We start from the raw sequence: 19,130 nt of genomic DNA on the forward strand, positions 1-19,130 counted from the left end.
CTGGTACATACTAAAGTTGGATTAAAAATGTGTTTGTGTGAATGTGTTGTTAGGAGAGTATTGAATTAGGAAATGCTTTCATTTTTGCCAGGGGGTTATTCACTGCCTATGCAATACTGGTAGAGGTAATGTTTGTGGTGGTGGTGGAGGAGGCATAGGCGGCAGATTTGTTGGCACTGCAGTGAGATTTACATCAGAGTTTGTGGGTCGTTGTTTGTCTCTTAGGATGTGGTTCCTCTGTTAAATGCTGTGCATGCCTTGGTCTTGCAGATTGACATTGGCACTTCTTTGTTATTACCCTCTATCATGGTCAAGGCATGTTGTCTTGCACACTCTTCCCTCAAACTACGAAGATGTTCAAGATGCATTTTTGCCAGGACTTGCTAACATTTCAAAATATTATCCAAGGCTTGTCATTCATCTGACAGAAAACTTTAAAGTGGTCCACAGTCGCATAGAGAGTTGCCCCCATACCACAAACATCCCCTGGCACAGTGGATTGCTGTTGGAAAAATTGATCTTCTTAGAGGATAGGATTTGGCCATGCCCACCCCCACATGCATGGCTGTTTGATGGTGCCAGAAGGTTGTCCATCACAGAGACTGTTGCCATCTGAGAGGTTGTGAGGGGGAGTTGACGGGGTAGAAGTCCTCCTCTCCTCACCAGAGGTGCCCTATCCCTCAGATGTTTGAGAGAAGATTGGAGCTGAACCTGCATGGGACAAATGTGTATGGGAATCAACTGAGATACTTGTAGGTCAAGGACTGTGTGGAGGTGAGGCCTACATAGACTGGAAGTGCATCCGTGGCTGCTTATCTAGTGAATGGAACTAGTAGTCCTCAGGAAAAACCTTGGAACAAGACAGCTGGCCAGCCTTGACATGATCGTTACTGATATTTTCTTTGTGGGGTCAACAATGTCCTCCTTATCATTCTCTTCAATCATCTCCTCTTTTTATTATGCAGTGGCAGCGACTGACAGGAGTATTAGATTTTCGCCAGGAGAAGCCTGCTGTTCTCCATTTGTTGATGGTAGAGCAGGTCAGCCTCAGTGTCCCAGCACCTGAAAGTAAAAGACGATAAAAGTAGAAATGCATAAATTAGTTTCTGCTCAAAACTTCCCCAGATTGGATTCACAACAGATTTCTAAAAGAAGTCACACTTTGTTAGTAACATGGAAGTGTGTTTAAAGATTATGAAGGTATGGGTTGATACTTGCATGGAAATATTATATTTTTATAATGGCAACTCCTCTGCCCCAGCCACGGAGACTACATTTTTGGTTTGATCCCTTGATGTCAGCTGCTGAACCAGTGTCCTGGAAGACAGTAGTGTTAAGGTTTCCCAAGATCAAGCAGCTTGAGAATGTGAAATCTGAGTTAAAGAGTTAAGAATCAAAGGATAACAGTGGCATTTGACACAAATGAAGTCAATGAAGAGAGAAAAACATGAAAGATAATCAAACATCCATAAAAAGATAAATAAAAAGCAGGCATTTTAAACAACATACAAAAGATGGTGAGAAAGTACAAATGAGACATAGTAGATGTCAGATGATCACAGACTTGCCTGATTGACAGAGGGCCAAAGTGCTGCTGTCAGGATGTCTGTCTCCTCTACTCATTTGTGGGGTTGGTAGTAATGTGGGCAACAGAGGCTGTTGTCTCACTGTATCTGATAAAAGAGACCGATATAGATAAATAAGGCATCTAAAGACATACATGATGATATGGTGATGTGTTCAATACACAGTACAACACACACCTTCTCCCTCTCCTCACCCAAATGAGATAAAGGAAATGTTCTTGTGCTGCCATGGCATAGCATCAAGAAAAGTGACGAAGGTTATCACAGTCAATAATTGATTTAAATGGGAACAAAAGTGCATATAAAGATGTGGGTCTGTGGACATACAACTACGTAAAGCCCGAAACGCATTGGGTCATAAACTTCACATCACTCAGTGAATGGTTAATTTTGACATGCTGTAGAAAAGGCCTGGACTAGCATTGTACATGCATTTGAAAATTGGAATTACTATTCTTACATATTAAATAAAACGAGGATTAGGCAATGAAATGGTTGAAAATGGCTAATTTCTGGTCTATTATAATGTTTAATCTGACTTGGAGGTGGCTGCATCCTGAGACTGATACATGTTTGCATTAGCTACATATCAATATGTTTATTGGTGCTATGGGATGGAGCACTCACCAGGATAGCACCCTGAAATGATTAACTATGTGATGAACTTGGAATAAAACTGGAGTGTGGGCTACCGACTGGGTTTCAAAATATTTAATAGTCTATCGCTGGCACAGACCTTTCCTGTTGACAGCTGTGCATGCCATCAGAGCTGGAGGTGCTTTCAAGAAACAGTTTAAACAAAAGGCACTGCCTGTCTCTTTGTAAAGTGCTTTTAGAATAGCTTTTGAAAGGCATGGTATGTGCAGTAAATCCTTTGGGAGGACAGTATATATGACAGGCGCTGTATGCAGATGTTTTCCAGTATTTTGTGATACGGAGTGCTTGAAAGTGCTCTTTTGGCCACTTTGCATTAACCCTTAGAGATCAGCTGTGCTCCCTCTTGACTGAAGCTGAGCAGGGGTTCGGGGGAGATGAGAGAGTTCTGCCATGGTTATTGCGGATATAAATTATATTCTGGCCTTGGAGAGGGGCCAGAGGCTGTGAGGCCTGAGCAGCATCTGGAATCAGCCCAAGAAGCAACTGCTCTCGACCAGATTACATTCGTTAAGAGTGGATGCTAGTTCTGCGCATTGGAATGGCACTACCAGTGACAAACCCTAGCATCTAGGTCACAGCGCTGTTGTATCAGTGCAGCACAATCTGTTAATCTGAATCTGGCAACCGCCTTTGGTCAGTGGTTGGTTGGTTGCCCCACCAGATATTTAGGGTACCAGGCACCACTGAAAAAGAATTAAATATAATTAGCATTGGATTTAAAGAGTGTGTGTGTTGGAGAGTGTGTATGAGGGATATGTGTGTGATGTCTGCAAAACATTGTAGAGTGGTGGAAGGGTAGAGTGATTATAGGTTAACCTTTAAGAACAGAGAGGGAATTTAGTTCTTATTTGGTCTTATGCTAGGGTGGTCTGCATCAGGCAGACCATAGAGTAGCTGAGCATGCATTGTGGAGAGGGGAGATTAAAAGGGGAGATGGAAAAGGGATTCAGGTGTGCCTCAAAAACCGCTTTTCCAACCTGAATCGTTGAGAAATCCTTCTTTTCCTTTATCTTGCCATTTTGTGTTATTGTCCCCACGGTGCGTGTATCCTCCTCCCATGCATTTGCAGACTCTGTAACCTCCTACCACAAGGGTTCCACTAATGTGTAACAGCAGACCATTACGTTTTTTGAAGTGTTTGACCACAAATGTAATTATAAGGGCTGTCTCTTCATCAGTGAAATGTATTTTCTGTTTGAGTGTTGAGTTCTACATCATGGAGGCTATATGTGGTTTCTATTGACTACATGATCGTGCAGTACAAGTGGAGGAGGGCAGAACCTATGGTATGGGCTATATGTATGAGTTTTTATGGAATGGGTGTCAGGTTTGTGTGATTTGGGTAATAGGTATACTGTTTGACTTTTCCCTTTAATTCAGAGGTCTCAATCCATGTGGTGGTGGTCTCTGCTCCAGTGCCCACCAACCAAGTGGAAATGTAAAATGTGGCAAGGATACATGTAGTGACTTTATGGTTGTATATTCATTCGTAAGAGGATCCATTCACTCCCTCGCTGGAGTAAGTGGAGGCATACAAGTTTACACATAGGTGTAAATATCCACTCAGAAATGGAGAAAGTGGAGAGTTCCACATGCATTTAAGAGTAGGTCCACAAGTGTAAATTTACCTTTGTTAATCTGACCCTTATTGTTCATCAACATGTCGCTGTAATCAGAAATGTATCTATGCATGCATCTAACCACCACAGTCATCTAACCATCTATCCTTCTACACACTTATTCAATCCATGCATTCCACCCTCACATAAGCACATATCTGTTCCCACACACTAGAGCATTCATCCATTATTTTTCAACCAAACATTCATTTATCATTCACATTCATTCTCCTATATACCCACCAACCACCCATCTCTTTCTTCTCATATACAACCATAGCCATCAATGTAGTCATGCTTCCAGCATCCACTTGTACCTTCAAAGGTCAACTTGAATGGGGTCTGAAAAAGCTAGACATACTGGTTTTATTAAAGTCTGTTTTATACCTTGTAAATTATTAAAATGTGATCAATTTAGACACTCCATCGTTGGTAACAAAAGAATACAAAGCAACCAAAAATGCTATCTTTGAGAGCAACAATGAATTTGTGCTTCTGAAACAGAGGTACCCAGTGTTGGATAGTGGCAATGGTTGGGCAATAATAATCGAGCAGAAATTTTGAGATATCCTTGTGAAATACATTTTGATGAAATTATTCTAACTGGGAATAATTTAGGGAGTCAGTAATTATCTTAGTACTGTTGTATGTCTCTGCCATTCTTGGACCAATGGGTAACACCACAGATGGTGGACACAAATAGACATATGTAGTATTGCACCATGCTAGAATGCCTCTGCTCCCAGAGTATAGAAAACAAACAGCACCAACCTGTACAACAGAATCACCAGGCTGTTCTTACATGTCTGGACAGAGTCTGTGAAGGAGTAAGCTGTAATCTATGCTGTAGCTTGGAACATGTTTTCAATTGAAGACGGAGACGAGGCAATCAATAACCAAAGCTTTGTGCTGCTCTAAGAAACCTTCCTACTGTTTTTCTCTAAATGTACCTTGATTCTCTTTTTAGACTAATGACATTTAAAACACAGAATACATTCAGAGAAGTACACAGATACTCTTCCTTGGTGCAGCTTATTTAATGCTCCCCACCCTTCTTACCTTTAACATTCAATCTCGATGAATAAAACATAATGCTTAATTTAGATCCCTGCTCTTGGTTAAACGAGGAAGCTCTCTATGTATTTCTTAATGGAGACAGGCCCTACTGAACATTATCTTCATCTCAAACACAAACGTCACGTCACATCTACCTTTCATGAGCTCCTCTCATCTTGGCAAAGGCTCAGCTGTGAGTTAACAGGATCTGAGAGTTGAGCAACTCTCCCATGTCTCTGCTCTTCAATAAAATAGCAGGGTAGTGCAGAGCACAGATATGTAAATAACATATCTATTATTTTAAGACGTGGGACAGCACAATTTGAGCTCCACCCTCACAGAAATGCAATTACATGCATATAACCAACATTATATACAGTTTAAACATGTAAGCATGTATTCTTTATTCATGTTTTATACTTCAAGTTATATTTGCATATGTAAACATGTACTCCTTTACCCACATTTTACATTTATTCTTCAAGGTATACGTGTACATGTATAACCATGTATTTGGAGTGCATATTAAGTGCTGAGCTAAATTCGCCTGACTACAGGCCTCAAGTGTAATGCATTTTGACTTGCCAGCATGTTCTCTTTCTTTTCAGGTGTATTATCATAATTCTCGTTAACTAGAGGAAGGCCTATTGTTTATATCACACTGCTGATAGAGAGGCCTGGAGGTAAGAACATGTCAGTGAATGTGGAAAATTAATTGTCAAAAGAGGCCTTCGGTTCTTCATGTACCAGGATGGAAAGATGTTCAAGGTTGAGAACTACAGTCCAAGTTTCGATGTAATGTGAAACTGAAGGGATGTTGCAGATGCACTCGAGTAACAATTTGGTTGGCTCCTGGTGGTATGAAAGAAGATAAGGATGCTGTTGAATGTCCTGTTACTTTTGATTTGGTGTTCTCACAGTTATAAGAAGCTGAGATTCCTTTTAGACTTCGAGCAGTGTACACCTCTCTGCTTGTCAATTCTTTTAAGTGTGCAGCTTTATGCTAAACATTTATTTCCTTTTTCCAAGACTACTACTGAAGTCTGATCATGTCGACAACTTCTATGCTCCCGAATTAGAGACCCTTGATAGATGATTTTATATTTGACCTATGTTTAGAAGAGAGAAGCGAAGTTTCTTTATGGAACACTTGTTTGCTTTAACCTGTTTCTGTATTTAGCGCTGGTGGCACCCGGTACGACAATTTATGACCTCTATCTCCACAGATTCCCTCACTGCCACTCTTTGACAGTGCCCCTACAGTTTCCATAACCACTCTCTCTCTCATGCATTTCTTTTTTTTTTATATAGCACCACTCATATCAGTGTAAGGTGTCAGAACACTTTACATCACATATACATTACATCGAAACAATGAAACGTGTGTAAACCAGTGTATAGGAAATGTTACATCAGACAGAGGACTACAAGGTGTGGGAGTCACAAGTCATCCCTACTGGTAGACAGTATAGTTTAAGAATGCTTGGTCTGGAGAAGCACAAACTCGAAATTTAAAACGTAACACCGTGGTTGGCTTTACTAATAAGAATTGATTTCTACCCAAGTGAACCCTTTTTACAACATTGGGATAATGAAAGACTGGGGTAAAAAATCATAATGCTCTAATCTAAACCTTGCAGTTTGCATGTAGCTTTTTGATGATAGTTTATAGCTCACTGTTCTATATGAGGATTTAAACTTACAAACTGCAAGTTACAAAAGGGGCTCTATGACAGAAGCAGTAACACACTGACCTATTAACATTGTATGCACTTTGTGATCTGCATGGTACATGTGCTTTGCAGCAGGCATTTTAAGCTCTTGTGCTACTTTATGATGAGTCAACGTTTCCATTAGACAAAACTCTGATCTCCCTGAAACAGGTCAATCAATCGCCAGAGTTACTTGACATTTTTATGTTTGCCTGAAATTTGCTGGAGGCAAGGAATGAGGCATCAGGTGCTTTTAAAACCAAATTGTACTTAAAAACACAGCGCTCCCCCAAAGTTGGTGCCCGTTGCGGTGGCATCGATCACACCGCCCTGTTTGTATATATTCTAGATTGATTGGGAATCTAAAATAAAACCCTTTAACTATATTTGGCAATTGCTGGTCTTTATTGTGGAGTCATATTGGCCTCACAAGGTAGAAATGTATCGTTGATGTCTTCTTCCTTTCAATGCTTTATGTCAAGTAACAAAGGTCCATACGACCAAGGAGTGAAAATCTTTTGAGACTTGACCATGAGATTATGGTGTAAGGTCCAGCGCTCTTTCAGACGTTATAAGAACTGTGATTGCACTGATTTGATCAGAGCGCAACACTTTGCCCCTCTCCAACTTTGCCAGGTGAACGTTTTGCCTTTAGGTTTACTGCACAAAACCAGCCTCCCTCTTTCTGCTTTTATGCACATCTTTTAAGCTAACATGTCTTCTGTGATTGTCTACATAGGACTCTTTAGCAGGTGCTTCAGTCGCTGCTGTGGCATGAAGTTAAGGGCCACAGCTTTTCTTTTCCTCTGGTACACACTTTGATTTTTCTTTTTTTGAACATCGGGTCAGTCAGCCTCCGAGATTCATGAACTTCAGTAGAAAACACAACCCAGATCATTTGAAAAAGAAGCAAATAATATTGACCCCCACCTTCTTTCCTCAATATTGTAATAGAATCATTCATTTATTGCTCCATTGTGACTTTTCTTGTCACTCCTTTCAGGGTTTGACTTTTTGGAGACTTTCATGCTCTTTAAGCAAAAGAGTGTTTTTTTCCCAGTGATGGTGGTCCCCAGTTTCATATACTTCTTAGTGTCTTTATCCTCAATAGGTTTGTTCTTCTTGTGTTTGGTGCCACCTTCCCCAGTTTGCTGCACACCCGGCTCCTTCTTTATTCCGATTTTCCCATTTTCTGCAGCAAGAAAACACAAATAAACCAAATGCTTTATTAGGAATAGAAGTCTTTCACTTTACTTTACAGAAGCACGCGTGCTTAGCATTTTTGCAAGAAAAAAATAATTCATTTTTTAAAATTGTAACCTCAGAGTATATACAGGGAATTATGACGATGTAAAAACCATTCATCAGTAGAACAGTTAGGGAGTTACTGAGACCAGTACACAAATGAACAACATTACAAATTACACATTTGCTGGGTGTTCAACAAGTTTCTGAGCACAGCTTACACATCTACACAAAATGGGATTTGCAACTTCTTATTCCAAGGTAGAAGCTGGAGGCAAATGGGGGCACTGAAGGTTGAACAGGTACAAACCATAATTTATGCTCAGCATTAAAAGGTACACAGGCTAAAATAGCTGCAAATAATCTTTTCACCTAAGTCAGCACCATTACCGTGTAAATGAGCACCTAACTATGTTTATGGATTACTATATTAGGAGATTAGATAACTGCAAGACTAGAACTCTGAAGAATGGTACGAATCAAGGGAACTCGTGAATGAGAATACTTCCGCTCTAAAGCGGGATTTATCAAACACTGGAATCGTTCATTGCTTCACATGCTATATGACTATTCCTCTATGTCCAGACGGGAAACACCTCAGAAAACGAAATCTTGCTTTAGTCAGTTGAACTCCATTTTACCTATTCCTCTGACTGATTTCTGCCATTAGTTCCACCCTTATTCAGATTCTGACCATGTCTTATATAAACAGGCAACGCGTAGAACAATCTAACTGACATTATTTGCTGGGGACACCAGGGCACTGATTCATCAAACTCTCACGCAACGCAGCACCCAAAGTTGCAGCATTGTGTTGCTTGTGATAGGGAGAGAGCGAAGGACAGCGCATAGCTATAGAGATAAGGCACTATCCTCTATCTCTAGTGTGAGAAGTTGGCCTGATATATGCTAGCCACTAGTTCTAGTGGGCACCCTGTACCAGTCCAAACAACCCCTTATTGGTTATAGGTTAAAGACAACCTTTATTGAAAGTTATCCTAGTGGTAGCTATGGAGAGCAGCCTTCAGGCTAAGTCTTGAAGGAATGTAAAGCAGCTTGTTTTACCAGTCTATAATCTCTTGAGTCACTAAATGAAAGATATCCACACCAGGTATATATATATAAACAATATATATGTATTTATTACTAAACTCACCCTCCTAGTCTCTGAGACTAGAGGTCAAAACACATAAGTTACACTTCAATAATCACAGTAAAATAGCACAAATACACGTCCGGCCCTAGGGGCGAGCCAAACCATATACTAAAATAGTGGTATAAGAACCACAACTTAACTAGACACAAGGCCTAGAGCCTGTAGAATTGCTGGGACCCCAAGGAACCACCCAAGGTAGTGACACAGGGGACCCACGGGCCCGTGTGCAGTGTGTGAACACAGCCGCGAGCTTTCGTTAGCTTCTATGGGGAAAGTCGCGTTTAGGTTTTTAAAGATTAGGGACACTTAGAAATGAGTCAGGACCAAACCCTTTTGGACTTAGGAAGTTCTAGGGCTAGCACCCACGGGAGCTCCGGAGTACTCCTGTCACCTCACCCAGGGAAGCCGGGTGCATAGTTGTCGAGTTGCGTCGTCGACTTCAGTGGGAGCTGGCGAAGAAGTGCTGCTGCCGTGAAGATGCGAAGTGTCCGAAGAGATCCAAGCCTGGATCGAAGATGAGAAGAACCTGAAAGCAGAGGGGACAAAGTCTGGGTCACTTGCCAGTGACCAGGAAGGCGATGAACAGATGCCCACTGATGTCTGGTGATTTCAGGTGAAGGAGGTGAAGCTTGACTCTTCAGCCACGAGGACCAGGAGGCATCAAGGACGACCAGGAGCTGGATTCGAGCTGTCCCACGAAGGATGTCGAGTGCTGCAGCAACGGTGCCCGGATCGGACACAACAAGCCTTGGCAACAGCAACCCACGCAGAAACGAGAAAGATGCTTCAGTGCAGACCAGCAAGGTCTGTGGGACTCACCACTTGGTTGGGAGTCAGGGCACGTCTGGAGCAACCAGGAAAGCCCAAGGAAATGCAAAGTTACCCCCTCAGGGACCCACCACTCAACGGGCCAGGGATCGCGAAGGGACCTCGAGACGAAACACAAAATGGCGGCCCGCGGGTCACTCGGAATGACCAGGCCGACAATCTTCGGTGGATTCAGTGCTCGAGGTAGGGGCAGCCCAAGCACGACTTCAAGAGACGTCGAGAAGTCAATGCACTTGCAGAAATGCACGGTGTCCAGGAGTTCTGGTTCCACACTACTCACGAGGGCTGCAGGTCTCCGCTTTGCTGGGGACTCAGGTCGGCCTCTGAGATGTCTGGAAATCCTCTTCCTGGGCTGCAAATACTTCGGAGTCCGGCGGGTGCTTCGATGATGCAGACCGGCAAATTGCTTCGTTGGTGCCTGCCAAGCAGGGGAGTCACTCCTTGACCCCAGGGGAGATTTCTTCAGTCCTCTGGTCTTGAGCAGAGCGTCGAAGGTCCAGGATTCAGCATCAGAGTTTCGTCCAGGCTAATCTAAAGTCCTATGGACAGGGGTCCCATAATTATACTAAGGTAGGGAGTTGGACATACTCTGGAGACCCACCTATGGGTCTCCAGAGTATGGCGTCCAGTTTCGCGCCAGAGCAGGGGCTGGAAGCCCCTGAACAGGTTTGAGCTGGACTATGCACAGGAACATCAAATGTGCCTCCAGTGCAGGACTTAAAGCACTCAGAGAGTTCTCCCACCCAGCCCCAATACACATCAGCCTGTCGGGGAAGTGGTTACACCTCCCTGTGACAGGAAACCTATTGTCCAGGCCTCCCCTGCCGGAGTTTCGGTCAGCAGCAGGAGGCCGACCAGTGTCTGTGGATGCAGCATCATTTTGTGATGCCAGGGCTCTATTAAGTTTCTACCGGGTATACCAGTGCTGTTATGTCTCTTCCTCTAGAAGGGCGGGATCATACTCCCACACCAGTTACTGGTGTGGGGGTATGATTCCAAGGTGTTTGACACCAAACACGACATGTTTCCGTGCAGCCAGTCCAAAGTAAGCATTTACCGTTTGGTTATAATGCACTTAAGAGTATATGGTCAGGCTGCACTACAAACAGCATCAGAGGAGGGTCTCCGAACGCTGCAGAGGGGTCTAATCATGCAGGGGCACCATCTCACATAAGAACCAAGCACTCTGCCTTCAAGATTGATAAGGCCTGCAATAGGAGTGACTTATAGGTTTATATGTGTGTATATAGGATGAGATATAGTGAACCTATATCTCAGTAAGGGGTGCATGCACCACCTTACCCAGGCTGCAGTAGCAGACCTGTGGTGTTATTTTGGGTGGCTTTCCAGGGGTGGCATAATACATGCTTCAGCCCATGGTAGGCCTCTGGAGTACCTATGCCCTGGGTACATAGTATACCATATACTAGGAGCTTACAAGGGCACCTCAGATCCAATCTGTAATGTACCTAAAGTACATGGAATCATTTTAGAGAGGAAGCAGCTAGGCTGGGGCCCTGATTAGCATGGTCCCAGCCAGACTAAAGTCGAAAAACAGTGAAACACCAGCAAAAGGTGGGGGTAAACATGTGAAGCCTACATCTAGCACCAGCGCAGAATTATACTTTAGAGCGCCATACACACACCTTTGTGCCATAGTTCAAAGGTGTCTGCGTGAGTCTAGCATAGGTGTTGTTCTGGAAGGCTGCACATCCAGTACAAAATACTATGCTTAGTCTGACTTTACAACTTTTCCTACTTGCAGCACTTATGCAAAGTCAGAAACCCCTGCTTTCAAGTGGCGAAATTTGTGGTGCAAAACCCTGTCCATTATTGTTAATAGATAGGGTTTGCGTCAGAAACCATGGGTGGTAGCGCGTGAACGCTCATGTACCACTCACGGAACGTACCCTTGAAGAAGGGTAATGCAGAGCAGTGATTCACACTGGTTTAGCGTTGCTTTTCCTTACAAACCAACGCAAATATCAATTTGTGTTGGTTTGTAAATCTCAAAAAAGATTTTGCATTGGGTCTGTAATAAAAACAGTAACGCAAACCTGATGCAAAACCTATGTAAATCTGGCATGTCATGTGACAACATCAGTGCCAGAGAACCCTCTTTAAAGGTAAGTGACTTATTCTTCTCCAACATTAGGTAATTTATGACTGTATATGTTATATGAGTACAGTACCAAGCATTGGACTCCAGTGAGGAGGAAGAACAGCAACATACTCATCATCAAATTAGATTCTTCATCAGCATCTACCTTCAGGTTCTGTTATGTGGCTATCCAGAAAATCTGGTATGCATCTAGCCATCCTGGCCGTATGGCGGACAGCCCTGATATATGACTGCATGTTGAGGGTAGCTATAGCCAGCAAGACTAGGTATTGAGATGTTTAGGAAGATAAACAAATTATACGGAGGCAATATTGAGAGCATTTGGGAAGCCTTGCATTAGTATTGGATTCAGCATGAGTGGATAAGGCTGCATACATCATGGGGGTGTCCAATGTCTGTCCATTAGCAAGCCACTGGATATAGAAGAGGAGGCCTCTTCCATCTCCAGGGTCCCTTGGAGAATATGGTGAATGACTATCAGAGACAAATTAATGCATAATTCGAGTTCCAGTTTACAGAGGTAGGGTGACTCCAACATCTGCTATGTATTTGCAGACACAAAATCCTTCTATCATCTTGTCATTAATTGCCCTCTGCGTTGGCTTTCAAACTATGCATCACGTCCCTCCATTGCTTGACTCATATATGTTCCTTGACAGTCCTTTAAATCCTCTTGATTCTTATCACAGGCCTAGTCCCCTCTGTTATTTCTCTACCTGATCCTCATTAGTGCAAATTTATAAAGTAACTAAAACTCTTAGGCCCTGATTACGAGTTGATTGGTATATTCCGACCTTTGCGTAAACCTGCTCCAGAATTACGAGTTGGTAAGTATTTAACGCATCTAATAATTATCAGAAGCATTAAATACTTTGTTTGTTAAATTCTGACACGTCAAACCTGCTGAAATTTACCAGGGAGGAAAACATGCTGTATTCAATGTATCATGCAGATTTTGGTGTGTTAAACACCAAAATCCACATATTATTGGCCACCAACTTATAATAGCTGCTATTTATTCCACCCGATAAATAACGTACCGCGTGGTATCATAATTTATCAGGCGCAATAAATAGAACCTAAACTTGTAATCAGGGCTTTAAACTTATTCTTCACTCTGAAATCATCCTCCCAAAATGGCTTTCATTTCTGACTTCCCGGCGCCCCCAGCTGACACACCTTTTCTGGCAAAATCGCAAATCAGTGCATCATCTCTTCTCATCCAATTAACAAATCATGGACAGCTGTGGCCATTTCAGTCCCCTAGCTCTTCCCTACCATGTTGGTTCTATTTGCTTCAAAGACAATCCCACAGCCTCACGTAATCTCAAGGGCTTATTTATAAGACCCTTGCATTGCCAGACCTCACTTTTTTTTTTGATGCACTGGTGGCCCAATCCTCTCACTCTGCCTGGGCCTCATAGATATGGAGTAAGACAAAGCAGCTTAAGTCGTTGCGTTGCCTTACTCTGCGCTAAGGAGATGTTCCATGGGCATTGCGGTGGTATTTCCCATGCAACACCCATGGGTTTTGACGCTGCCCCAGATTTGCTTAATCACGTAAACCTAGGCAATAAGGGAGGTGTCACCACCTTGAGGCTCATATCAGCAACTCCAGACACATCAATTCCCTATGACCTCCTAAATCTCCACATCCCTTGCTTGGACACCCAAATGCGACATTTAGGGAGAGTTGCTCCCAATTGACACTCATGGGATTTTCTAATAATGGTCTGTCTGACTGAATGGGAAGGAACGAGTTTATCGGAACCTAAGAGCGTACCATCTTCCATAGAAAACTCACTTTGAACCTTTCAGTAAGGTTGTAATAGAGGAGATAATAATCTTCTCCCTAGGCCAGCCTTTCCTAACCAGCTCACACACTTGCTGTAATAACGCATCATCCCTCAAAGCACTCATCCATTCTTCCTCAGAACCTATGTTCAGTTCGGGTATTTACAATGCAGCTACAATGCAACCCTTGGAATCCCCATCGAAAAGCTCATTGAAATCCAACTCTTCCCTTTCATTCCATCTCTGCAAGAAACACGAAAGACAGTCAGCCCTCCTATTCTTTCTGCCAGAAATGTGGGATACATCAAACTGGTACTGCAGCAACCTTGTAACCATCCTAATAATCCTGGGTGTACAACATTTGCTAATACCAGTCCCAAGAATAATGACTAAAGGCTTGTGATCAATTTGTAGTTTGAACCGCCTTCCCCATACGTATGGACGAAATGTTTCTATAGCCCACGAACAAGCTAGCACTTCCTTCTCAATAACAGAGCACTGGAGTTCAGCATCCCTCCTCACTCTTGAAGCAAATGCCACGGTGTCTTCCTTATCTCCAAAACCTTGTGTCAAAATAGCACCCAGCCCCACTTGACTTGCGCCAACAGTAATGCAGCAGGCTAAATCAGGATCAAAACGTTTAAGAGCCTTGCCCTTTCCCAAACAGGACTTGACTTGATTAAAGGCAGAAATTAACTCTTCAGACCACTCAGACTTGACCCCCTTCTTGAGCAAGTTGATAATAGGGCGCAACATGGTGGCAAAAACTGGAATGAACCGTGAGTAATACTCACATAGACCTATAAGGATTTAACTCTAGTCTTATCGTTGGGGGTAGAGCCATAACAAGACCGTGTCTATGTTGAATCCTTTCTTGTGATATTAAATGGGTATTCTACTTCACTGAACAGAAATGTACATTTCTTGGTCTTGAGAACAACCCCATGTTTCTCAAAGATATTGATAACATTACGCGGAATAACATTGCGGGATTGTATATCCTTGGCAAAGATCAATACATTGTCCTGGAACATCAGAACGCCCTCCACACCACTCATTAAATTTTGCATTACCCTCTGAAAAACAGAGCCAGCATATGCCAAACCAAAAGGCATGCATCGGTACTGGAAAGTTACTAGTGGAGAAATGAAAGCAGTAAAAGGGCGTGAATCCGGATGTAACTCTATCTGGTGGTAAGCAATGGCCAAATCAAGTTTGGAAAAAAACTTGGCCTCTTTGACACCGGAAAACAAGTTATTGATTTTGGGCAAAGGGTGTGATTCAACGCAAATTTCCTTATTGAGAAACCTCAAATCCACACACATGTGCAGCTGCCTGTACCTCTTGCAAGCCACAACAAGGGGAGACAACCACAAAGATTATTCAGTTGGCTCTATGATTCGTTTAACACAAAGTCTTAAGCTCCTTGTCAAGATCTTCTCTTACACCAAAAGGAACACCTCTAAGTTTGTGGTTGATAGGGACAGCATCGCCCTTACAATAATCTTGTGCCTGAAGCCTCAAATGTTGTCTAAAAACAGAAGGAAAACTATTTCTACTTCTGCCTCTCATCATTGCTGTTGACCACCAAAACCTGCTCCCTGGTGCCTGGCCTCAATATCATACCAAATTATCACAGTATGTTAAGACCTTTGAATGAAACAAACAGTTCCCTTAATCTCCCCCCCCCCACCCCTTGAACACTAATTCTTCCTCAAAAAAACCAAGGAGTTAAATCCTGCTTCCATTGTAAGAAACTGGAGAACGGCCTGGAGGCATCAATTTTCTGTCACCCCACGTCTCCTCAAACAACTGCTGTGTGATCACAGTGATCCTAGCACCAGAATCTGCCAAACGTCTGAGGAACCTGCCCCCAACACTCACTACTGCTACACTTCTGCTATAGGATCAACAGAACAAGAAGAATCTCCCACTACTGGTTCATTCATGTTACAAACTTGTTCATCTCTGATCACAGAGATAACTTCAGTGTCTGATTCATCCCCTGACTCCATCATACATGCCTCAGTTACTTTTTTAGTTTCTTCTGCAAACAGACCTTAGCAAAATGTTAAGTTGTTTTGCAATAACTGCATATAACATTGGCTGCAGGACATTTTCCCTCTTTGGGGAGTGGGGCATTCCCACACTGAAAACACATATTACTATTGTTGGAACTAGTACCTTACTCTTGATACCTGTAAACCACTGTTGCGTACACATTTTTGTCGCAACTTACTTGCCCCAACCACATTAACACTCTCAGAGGGTTTATCATCTAATTCCTTCAATGAGACTTGAGAAACAGTTGCTAACCTCTATAAAACGGATATATATCCATCGACATCTTCCCCGTCAACTTGCTTCGTTTTGAGAAATTTGTGTCTTAACACCATAAGACTAGGTTGTTTGTCAAACCTGGTTTTAAACTTCAGTACAGTTTCTTGATACTCATCAATGTTCTTGGCATCCCCATGTGGTATGTCAGGCAAGTTTCTTTAAAATAGATCTCTCTTCAAAACCCTGAGAATGAAGCAGTAAATATTTCTGCCTTTCTGCAACAAACCTTAAAGCACCAATTGCCCCTAGGTAGGTTTCTAATGCATCAAACCATACTTCCCACCCAATGGGTGGTTCACCCAGGCTGTCTAGAGAAGATGGAGGAGTAACATCTTGCATAATACACATGTTATATAGTACAGCACGAAGAAAAAAAATGTATGAAAGCAAAAGCACACCAGTAAAGAAAATACCTTGCTCAGAATACAAAAAAACCCCTGAACAAAAAAAATATATATATATATATAGTCTACATATGTACAAATTGTGTGTTCATCTAGAAACGTGCAACAATGACCTATTTATTCCTTAAAACATTAATAATGGTGTACACTGTTGCAAAACAAGAGGAACGTATATAAATCTGAATACGTCAAGGATCTGTAGCAGACCAAAATAATGTTTGCCCAAATGCAACACAAAATAATAGCTGATAGAAGAAAAAATCTTTTTAAAAACTGTTTCGAAGCCAACACAGTTCACAAATTACATAGGGGTGTGCAAATCACAGAGCTCCGCATACGAAAAGTTCAAAAGTACTCTTGACACTAAAGTGTGCGAATCACTGTGATCCACAATAGGAAAAACGGCCTCATCAAACCTTTGCAGCTTGACAATGGTGACCAGACGATTCGCCATGTAAGAACAGAAAGAAGGTTATAACCATGACACAGGGTTTGAGAATCACCGAGATCCGCTATACTCACAACCATGATGTATAATCAGTAGGGTCGCAGAAAACCTCAAAGTAAGGCTGCGCTGTGTTGCAGGTACCAGAAGAAGGCATGTGATGGGAGAGCAGCCTCGTTCCGCACTATTCGTTGCTAGCCATCACTGGGGAAACACAGAAGTGCACACATTTGGGTAGTTGCTATGGATCTTGCAACCTCGTATTAATGCAAGATGTACTGACGGGAACACAGCGTTGCTCCACACAATGCGTTGTTGGGCATCAAGAAAACACGTAAGCGCACACGTGAGGGTGATTGCGAAGGACCTTTCAACCACGTTGTGACATCAAGACCAACGCGCCCAGTCCTCTGTGTACGATACACTAGCGCAAGGATAAACGCGAGTCCCAAACAGCTGTCAGGGGGCCCAACTGGTCCCCAAATCCAAAATCTGGTCCAGTGAACACAAAACTGGCCGACGTCACTGGAGCTGGCACAGGCCAAGAACAGGATCTCTGGAGACCTCCAAAGACAGGGCAGCATGCAGAGCAACTCCGAAACCAGGAGAGGAGTTGTAATGGAGTCTGAAACCATACAGGAGAGCAGACAGAAGCAACAGGAACACACGCCTCTCAGAACACCGTGCGGCGTTCCAACACAGGAGGTGGCACCCTCGACCCTGGAAAATATCCACATGCAGAAGGTTGGACCATGTAGCCAGATCGTCACCTATATTTTTGTAATGAATGCGCTGGATCCAACGTAAGTATCAGTTGAGATTTATTGTGGTGGCTACATGGTTGACGGGTTATCCAGACCTGACTCCAACAGTTACTGTCCTGCTGTCCAGTGTCTACTTCAAACACATTCTTAGAACATAACATGACAATACATAGCAACTTTAGAACTGTGGCAGAGAAGGCTCACCTATGATTCCTCTAGCAGAGTAAAGTCCAGAGAGTGGGTGTAACTTCCACTCCCAGTACTACACCTATGACCACTTGCCAATCATACTTAAAGATAGCCGCCTGTGTCTGTCAGCTGCTGTAACTCAGAAGAGGAGGCCTTATGTTATTAAGTTCCCTTGCCAATCTGTTCTTTTCAAACTTTTTGCTGAAAGCTATGTGTAGCAGTGGTGATTGTTTTAGTGTTAACTTATGTGCCTCTTCTGCAGTCTTTTGCTCTACTCGTTCCAGAGGCTGCCACATCACAGTCTGGTGTCCACAAGTGTGATAAGGCTGTGTGAGGCACTGCCTTGCACCGTAGATGGTGCTGGACATCCAGGTTTGTTGGTATCATTTTCATGGACAGGCGCAGTAAACAGGCTACAGGATATCCCCACAGTATTTTCTGATCCTAGTCCTACAGTTTTATAGACATGGCAGGGAAAGAGACAAAATATTACTCAAAATAAAGGAACCTGAGATGCAAGATAAATTCAAAGACTACCCACAACATCACAATGTTCTATCTTTTGCCAAAACATTCTTGGTAAAAATTCTATATTCATGGTAAGATTTTACTGTATCCATTTGTTGGCACACAGGATTATACAGCTACGGAAATGCTATAGAAAATATTCTCATAGATACTAGTTGCATCTTAGAACATGGAAGCGGCATTCAATATTGTCTATTGGTATTTTTGTTTTACTAATTAGTCCCCCTCAAGACTTTTCTCTGGATAATTGTTGTCTAATGTCCAAAATCCCTTCAGCTATAATTAGATCCAGAAGACACTTGGAATTCTCCCAGGTCACAATGCAACAGTTCATCTCACAATGAAGAATGCAACCTCTGGGCAAACCCTCTGTAACTTTCCAACTCCACATGCACGCCTGGAACCCCTCTTTGGACGGCTTCTTTGCAAGAGCCATCTGCGCTTACACTGCATACAGTTACTCCACTCTCAAAAGGGTCATTGCCACAACACATCAATGAGTGCTCATTCTTATGTGTTCATTTTAGTCAAATGCTTTCTCTTGGCCTCTGAACATTTTTCAGTTTTCTAAAGCCTCCCCATTTTATCAGTGTGTCCCATCTCCTCTATTTTGTGCTGTATCACCACTGCCACATTCCCCACTATTCTGCTGGGAGGCACAGTGTCACCTCAGCTACCCATTGCT

At 42.7% G+C, this 19,130-nt stretch overlaps 1 protein-coding gene across 1 annotated transcript in view; it reads right to left on the reverse strand.

Moving 5' to 3' along the window:
• Nucleotides 1–4,233: 4,233 nt before the first annotated feature.
• LOC146829025 (uncharacterized) overlaps nt 4,234–19,130 on the reverse strand; it is a 234,663-nt gene continuing 219,766 nt past the window's right edge. The window contains exon 6 of the mRNA XM_085607667.1: nt 4,234–7,822. Within this exon, the coding sequence (XP_085463793.1) occupies nt 7,587–7,822 (236 nt within the window). The 3' untranslated portion in view covers nt 4,234–7,586. The remainder of the gene's footprint in view (nt 7,823–19,130) is intronic.

The sequence above is a fragment of the Triturus cristatus genome, chromosome 5_2 (genome assembly GCF_964204655.1).
Source record: "Triturus cristatus chromosome 5_2, aTriCri1.1, whole genome shotgun sequence".
Classification (NCBI taxonomy): domain Eukaryota; kingdom Metazoa; phylum Chordata; class Amphibia; order Caudata; family Salamandridae; genus Triturus; species Triturus cristatus.